General features: G+C 40.5%; 1 protein-coding gene and 1 long non-coding RNA gene across 2 annotated transcripts; both read left to right on the plus strand.

The window, feature by feature from the left end:
• Positions 1–1515: 1515 nt before the first annotated feature.
• LOC110692192 (protein MAINTENANCE OF MERISTEMS-like) lies at positions 1516–3902 on the plus strand. Its single transcript, XM_021869192.1, has 4 exons — positions 1516–1589; positions 2843–3096; positions 3240–3387; positions 3491–3902. Exons 1-4 carry the CDS (start codon positions 1516–1518, stop codon positions 3900–3902), a joined length of 888 nt encoding a protein of 295 aa, XP_021724884.1.
• Positions 3903–4287: 385 nt separating this feature from the next.
• LOC110692220 lies at positions 4288–4762 on the plus strand. The gene is made up of 2 exons (XR_002505424.1): positions 4288–4425; positions 4504–4762. It is a non-coding gene; the product is annotated as an uncharacterized LOC110692220 (long non-coding RNA).
• The last annotated feature ends 3396 nt before the right edge of the window (positions 4763–8158 follow it).

Consider the following 8158-nt stretch of genomic DNA (forward strand, 5'->3'; position numbering starts at 1 on the left):
GTTTCCAATCCAAAAAATACACTAACCAAACATGTTATTAAAGTTACCCTTTATACTACAAAAGTTATTATTTTCCTAACAATAAATTTTATCTTACAAAAAACTTATAATGTATTAGATTAATCATATTAGCTTTTATAGTATGTAATTATGAATCTATAAGAAATTACACATTATAATAAAATTCAAACCAACGACAAATTAAAAGTTACCCTTTAAGAGGTTAAAATTACCATAAAAATAGTTAAAGTTACCCTCAAACTGACCGTCTTACATTAAAATTTACGTATACCCGCCTTTACAAGACGCATTGTTTGCATTGTGATTCCTAATCTATTATGTTATAAATCGATAATTATTGTCTATGTGATGAATGAAGATTAGATTTAAGGTGGATATTTAAATTTTTCAAGTTAAAATAATAACAATCGAACTTGTATATAATTTCAGTAAAAAAAAAAAAAAAAAAAAAAGAATTTATACTTAATACTTTAAAATTGAACATTTTGTATAAACATTTTGTACACTAAAATGAACATATTTCACGATATATTTTATCTTTATATTTTTATAAATAATTATACACAATATAATGAATTTTGAACCTATATGAATATATAAATATTATGTTCATTTTTAATTGGAAAAATTAATAAGAATAATTCAAACTATTGTTCTTTTTCTCATTTTAATCCCATTTATAGTTTAACCTAGAATAATCCCAACTATTAGGTGACTCTTTTTAAAATAGTCTACTTTATCAATTACCCCCTGCCATCTCCTTAACAGCTTTCAAGAATGATATCAAAAGGAATCTCCAATTCTCCATTGTTATTAGAAGCTGATCGGAGAATTTTTGCCTTGTTTTACTTTAATGAACTTGGAAGTGCTGAAATTATTTAATTTATGCTACCTCTTTAACCAAAAAAAAAAAAAAAATGAACTTGGAAGTGTTGGTTTTGTTTTGCTATGGGGCCTCCTGGCTTTAATCATTGGCTGACTTTTACTGTTTTAGGTGGATTCAACTACTTTGGATCCCCTTTTTAGTACTTAAGATTTTAATTCATTATAATTACAGTCATTGGTGATATGTTGTATTGTTGTTGCTGCCATTCGTAGGTGTTTCGGTGGCTAGGCATGGATAAAAGGGTGGTTTTCAGTAGATAAGCTTGGCTAGAATGTGATTTTGGAAGTCGTGGGAAGGTGGTTTCGGTGGCTAAGAGGGCGGTTAGGGTTTGACGTTCGGTGGCTGGAAATTGAAGAGGTTAAGAGGGTGGTCGTCTAGTCGAGGTGGGCAGTAATTCAGATTTTAGAGATGAAAAGGGATACTAAATCACGTCCGGTATTTACCGAGTAATGCCCGTATTTTAAAATAAACATACTAATATACCCCTCCCTTAAATAACCCATCAAAACTTTTTTTTTTTTTTACTTTTACCTTTCTCTCTCTTCACCCTTTTCACCTACCTTTCTCTTTCACCCAAATTCAACCACCAAGAAAACTTTTTTTTAATCATGGCGTCGACGCTACAAGGGAGGCGCAAATGTCGGGAAATCGCAAAGACAAGGGAGTCGTCACCGGCGAGCAGGTGAGTCGACTTTTTATTTTTTTATTTTTATTTTCCGTCGATTTTGAGGAACGCCTGGAGGAGATCTCCAGGCTACGAACGCCCGAAAGTTTCGGATCTTCGGGGATTCATTCGAAAATCCCAAGCAAACCACGAACGCCTGGAATTTTCGAATGAACCCCCGGAGATCCGAAATTTCAGGGCGTTCGTAGCCTGTAGATCAGGCGTTCCTGTTTTATTTTTATTTTTTTATATTATTCTTAATTTAAATGTACTGTTTTTCTTGATGTTGTTGTTGTAAATGTTGTTGTTGTTATTATTATTATTATTATTATTATTATTATTATTATTATTATTATTATTATTATTATTATTATTATTATTATTATTATTATTATTATTATTATTATTAATCTTGATTGTTTTTTATTTGATGTTATAAATTGTAGTTGTTATAATTTAATATGGTTCATGGAATTTAAAGTAAGTTGTTTTAGTTATTATTTTTATTTAACTCAAGACATTCAGATTTATCGTGAAAGTTTTGAGAGTTCAATTTTCAATTGCCTGCTTATTTATCATGAATGCTCTGTTATGCAAGTTGGGTTTTAGTAGTTATGAAACCTTAATTATAAGCTAATTTAAGAACTAGAGTAAACATAATTTAATAAGAGAGTATCCAAACCTTAGATACTTTAAGCCCCCACACATAAACATATTGAAGTGGTCAGACAATGATGAAAGTTTGTTGGCCTAAACTATAAACATGTGACATGCGACATATTATATATATTTGGTGGTAAATTTTTATTTATTTATTTTTATTTTACTGTTTTTTGTTTCCTTTTTATCCCCCCCCCCCCCCGTTTTTTTTGCCTTTTTGTTTCTTTCTCTAATCTAATAAATTGATTGATTGAAATTTAGTTGTTAAGAGAGGGTAGTTTGATCCAATGAAATTATTATTGTTGTTGTTGTTATACATATTAATTTGAACTAAAGTTAGACTTATTTTAATTTTCTTTTGAAAAAAAAAATAAGATTGAGGGTTCGGGAACACGACACGCTTTATCACGACGCTTGAACGCCTCGGTTAGGAGGGAGAGAGATTGTAATCGTCTTTAGCCTCGTACCGAGACGACACCAGTCCCCGATGGTTGCATGGCGAGTTCGACATCCGAGGCACAGGATCATCATTCGGGGTCTCAGGGGATTTTGTCGGGTTTCGAGTCTGAGCATGAGGAGACTTAGTCACCGGGCCTCGAGTACTGGTACAGAGGAGGACAGGGTTTATCAGGCGATGACGACGATGACGAGGAGGAGCCTGATGACATTGTTCATACGTATAGGGGTGCCGGTGGGATATTTGTTAGTACTCAGGAGACTGGTCGTAGTCGGACTTCGATACAGGATAGCTGGTTAGTGTCTACGCCGATGGCCGGCGGTCCAAAGGATGGAATCGTCATTCCTAGCTATGGTGGTCATGTCGCAGCTGCAATTTGGGGTGGTGTGGAGCGAGGTGTTTTGAGATGTATGAGTAGGAGAAAGATGTGCACTACACTGGATCAGTTGCGACAATCATTATTACCAGAGACATTAGCCCCAATAGATCAGAGCGGCTATCACATCTTCTTGGTATTATGTATCAGCACCTTGACTGGCCTTTGATTTCAGCGTTCGTGGAGAGATGGCAGCCAGATACTAACATTTTTCATTTGTCGTTCGGTGAGATGATGATCATGTTACATGGCGTGTATCATATCCTTGAAATCTCTATAGATGGTACTATGGTTTTTACTGTTATGGACCCCCTACAGTTACGGTAGTATTGGTCATTCATGATGGATTTGCCTGTTGAGGAGTTATGTAAACCCACTTACGCGCCTAGTATTGGTACTATGGTTTTTACTGGCGCGTTCTTCGAGGGTCCTCGAGACGACCTTCAATGTTGAGAGGCCCCCTGAGATTTCCGTGGTGGCATTTATGTGGGTTTTACTGGGTTCATCACTCTTTGTGGACAAGAGTGGTAACATACTTCATCCCTCCCTCATCCATGAGCTTCAGCTTGTCAATGGTACATTTGTCACTAGTTCCTACTCATGGGGCTTTGTTACTTTAGCGTTTTTGTACCATCAGTTGGGGCAAGCCTCGCGGGCAGATTGTGATTCCATCTCTGGTTGTCTCATGCTTCTTCAAGAGTGGATTTATGAGTATTTTCCATGCTTTCGCCCTCAGCAGGGCACTCTGACCAGGGACCCTGGACGTGTGCGTGCATTGCTATGGGATGTTGGTTCGCCATCGAAGACCTCAGATCGGCTTTTTGCTTTCCGTGCTTGACTTGACGTGTTGACTGACATTGAGGTAAATATGAAATTCATTAATTTATTGTGTTTCGTATCGCCTTACTCTTATGTGACTAATATATTGTTTGATTATGCAGGTTAACTGGCTGCCTTACGGACCTGACCCAGCCAGTGTTGTTTCTACGACTTTGTTCTTGGGATTTATACGGTACCGCAACATCATCGAGCCATACATGCCCGATCGAGTTGTCAGACAACTTGGGTTCGTATAGGGTATACCTAGGTACCCCATTAGGCTTAAGAAGGCCAAGAGACCGAAGAAGGTCAAGATGTATAGTGTTGAGTTCCCGGCTAAGACGTCCGTACACATGTGGGAGAGATTTATTCCATTTGCTGCGTATTGTCTACCAATGGCTCGCTACACTAGACTCAGTCGCGGCAGTCCTACATACACGGACGATTACATTCCATGGTTGGTGAGATACTCTCACCCTCGTGTATTACCCCCTGACGTACCTCTGGTCAGCGGTCTCCCCAAGAGGACCAACACTGATTATGTAAGTATATTTTCCTTTAGTTTTGTATTTATTATCTGGAAATTTTATTGATTTTTTAACATTCTATAATGTTTGCAGTGGGTTGGTCGCTTCGTTGAGTTCACATAGCGTGCACTTGCCGAGTCGCATGGGCCCATGTCCCGTGAAACTAAGGCCATGGCTGCACAGGCCCTTCGTGATTGGGATGCTATGCGAGGGTTATGATTTGTGTTTAGCTAGACACCTTTATTCTTAGTTGAACACTTTAATTATTGGTCTGACACTTTTATTATTTTGTTTTTGTAATTGTAATGGGACACTTTTATTATTCGTATGGACATGAGCACTTTGATTTAAATTATTGCAATTGTTACTTGTGTATTTTTTTTTTCTTATGGCATTTTTACTACTACTACTAATAATAATAATAATAATAATAATAATAATAATAATAATAATAATAATAATAATAATAATAATAATAATAATAATAATAATAATTATAATAATAATAATAAAAAAAAAACAAAGTTCAAACATCATTATTTAAGTTTTGAACAACGCATTACATCCATCATGACGCAACTAATCTCTCTTACAAACTAATTCTACGCTTGTATCGTTGATCCCATCCAATAATGCTAGGTTCACGAGTCAGGTACCAAACATCTGCAATTGGGGGAATTGGATGGTCTTGATCAAGCTGTAAAAGAATAAAATGCGACCCACCCAAAGTACCTATAACAAACTCTCAAGCTAGTGCAGTAGCATTATCAGGGGCCCGCAACAGTAACACAGTGAGACAAGGATAGAAGTTCGTCGGTGTCAATTTAATGCCATAACAAATCTCAGTTGCATTGTAAAAGGTAGCAATTACATAAAAATCCTGAAAGGCTACCATCCAATGTCCTTCCCCACATGGGCCACCGCTCCAACAAATACGTTGTATCTCAAAATCCAAACCACCTGGGTCGTAATAAATCCTCTTGTATAAGTGTGGATAACCGGTGATCTCATTAGCATGAATTGTCAAGCTAATCTCCATTGCTCTTGATCACCCATGAAGAAGGCGGCAACACAACGAAAGTCGCAATTACCATCACCAATGACATCATTCCACCAGGTTATGTAAGGCAATATAAGTCCGGGGAGCAAGTGAGCGTACCTACATTGTTCGATGTTGAATCCATTTCCTCCTAAAAAAATACACATTCGTAATTGGTAGAAAATAAATCATCAATTAATAGATATGTATGTTATAAAAAAAATTATTACAAAATAATAAAACATACCGGATTCAGTTTGACGGTTTTGCCTTGAACCATGTTGACTCGACCTTCTCCCTCCACGACCGCTACTGTTACGCTCAACATTCTCGAAATGGCTACTGATTAGGGTAAAAATTACCCCTGCCACGTGGTCCAATGAGGGCATGACACGTGTCACCCTCTTACAGGCTCAAGGGGATCCACTCCAAGGATGCTACGTGGCACTGAACCCCCAATGGGGGAGCAGATTCTCATCTGCTATAAATAGAGGAATCCTCCTCATTTATTGGTATTCACAAATATTCATAAATACATACACAAATCCTTAGCTATTTATTGCGGAATCTCTCTGAATCAGAGATAAACAACCGTTTTTACTTTCTGCACGCTTACTCATCCGAAATCATTCTAACTTGATCTTCGGAAGCGGAACTCCACCCAACCGAAGTTTCGTGGTTTTGCAGGTACAGGAGGCAGGCGCTCATATCCAGAATTGTAACTCTCCCGAGGGACCAAAAACACCTGAAACATTTGGCGTCGTCTGTGGGGAGAGTACTACTGAGATGGCATCTGATGCTGTACCGAATGCAGAGGGTAGCCGGCCTACGGTTGACCCTGAGGCCCATACGGACCATGAAAGTGGCAGTGGTGACGACTATGATGTCGACACATATATGGCCCAAGACGGGTCATTTCGTTCAAGACGCACCCGTTCCAAAGAAAAGAAGGAACGGGGCCAAGACAAAGCTTGTCCCCGCAACCCAGGAGGCAAGCACCCAGAACAACCCCAGGCGGCGGAGAGTCTGCCCCCGTCACTAGAGACGAGCTCATGAATCTCATGACTAGTTTCAAGGGGGAAATCAAAGATATAAGCAAGAAGTCAGCTGGCTCAAGCAAGGGTCAGTCGGCAAAGAAGCCTTCTCCCTCCGAGAAGAAGCAAATTAAAGACCGGGTGCCAACTCACACCCCAAACCCAAGGGGACAGATGGACCCCTGATCGACCTCTCAAAACTTCGTTTCCTTGAATCAGGGCAAAGGAAGGTCATCCGGCATACACAGCCGGATGCGTCAAAGAAGACTTTCTCTAACGCCCGGATGTTCATCCAGGAGAAGAGAAGTCAAAGCATGTCTCAGTCGGCTTCAACGTTGACCTACTCAGACAGTTTCCGAAATGCTTCAATGAAGCATTCGGAGACGCAGCAAGGGAGTCAGTCACGCAGCGTGTCCGCACGTACTGGCCCTCACGTGATCCAGCAGGCTCCGTATGTGCCCCAACAGCAATACGCCCCGTACGGATCTCCATTCATGCAGTCGGCTCCTTTTGGGGGTCAGGCGGCATACCAAGTCCAGCCTATGGATTGGCAGCTTCGGCTGCTAAACCTTAAGGAACAGCCTTCGGCTTTCTCCCGGGAAATAACCGAGGCAGCACAACCGGCCAAGGTTAAAAATGTGTTGGTTGGTGCCTACGACGTACCTCCAACCCAGAAGACCACCTAATGGCATACACCAACCTCATGTACCTATAGGGGTTGGATGATGCCGCATGGTGCAGATGCTTCCCGACTACATTGAAGGGCATAGCCCAGTGATGGTTTGACAACTTGTCGGCTGGGTGCATCAATAACTTTAAGACGCTTGCATACCTGTTCACGTCCAACTTCTTCATGAACATCCCTGCCAAAAAGACAAGTCTCGACTTAGGGGCTATCCAGCAAGGTGACAAGGAGGGACTTCGGTCCTATGTCAGGCGGTTCAATCTGATGAGAATTCAGATTCAGGGGCTGTCTGGCGAAGTTGCATATACAGACTTCTTCAAGGGTCTGAAGGATGGGTCAACTTTCAAATTTGACCTTGTCTTAAAGAGGGTAGCCACCCTCCAAGAGGCGCTGATGGAGGCGGAGGCCTATATACAGGCAACTGATCTCTACGCCATCAAGCATCCATCCGAGCCCAAGCGGTCTGACAGGAGAGACAGTCGACCAGCCCAGCCGGCCAAAAAAGAAGAAAAGAAAAGAAAAGAAGTCTAGGCAGCAGACCGCCCAGGTCAGCCGTCCCTGAAGAAGCAAAGGAAGTTGGTACCGTACGTCCCCAAGTACGAGTTCAACAAACACTGCTCCTCTATTTTCATAGATATAAAAGACCGGATGACAATTGAAAAACCGGCTGCAATGAAAAGCTCTGTCAAGAACAGAGACAAAAGCAAGTACTGTTAGTTCCATGAGGACGTTGGCCATGACACCAATGGTTGTTATAGCCTCAGGCAACTATTGGACCGTCTGGCTGATGAGGGGACTCTGAAGTCCTATCTGGTAAAATCCAATGGCAACCCCAAATCAAGTGGTGGACAACCGTCCAAGATGCTGATTGCTAGCTTTGAAACCGATGAAGAGCACATCTTCACTATAGCAGGCGGCTTCGCAAGCAGAGGTCCTACCATCCGGGGTGCCAAGGATAACATCCGAAAATTATCCAACCCAGAAGACGAG

This window comes from Chenopodium quinoa, unplaced genomic scaffold (assembly GCF_001683475.1).
Source record: "Chenopodium quinoa cultivar QQ74 unplaced genomic scaffold, ASM168347v1, whole genome shotgun sequence".
NCBI classification, from domain to species: Eukaryota; Viridiplantae; Streptophyta; class Magnoliopsida; order Caryophyllales; family Amaranthaceae; genus Chenopodium; species Chenopodium quinoa.

What these genes read in the sequence shown, in the direction of transcription:
- LOC110692192 (XM_021869192.1), top strand. Translation starts at nt 1,516, where the DNA reads ATGGCGTCGACGCTACAAGGGAGGCGCAAATGTCGGGAAATCGCAAAG. An exon ending in GAGTCGTCACCGGCGAGCAG is followed by an intron (nt 1,590 to 2,842) that starts GTGAGTCGACTT and finishes GTACTGGTACAG; the next exon opens with AGGAGGACAGGGTTTATCAG. An exon ending in ATGGACCCCCTACAGTTACG is followed by an intron (nt 3,388 to 3,490) that starts GTAGTATTGGTC and finishes GCGTTCTTCGAG; the next exon opens with GGTCCTCGAGACGACCTTCA.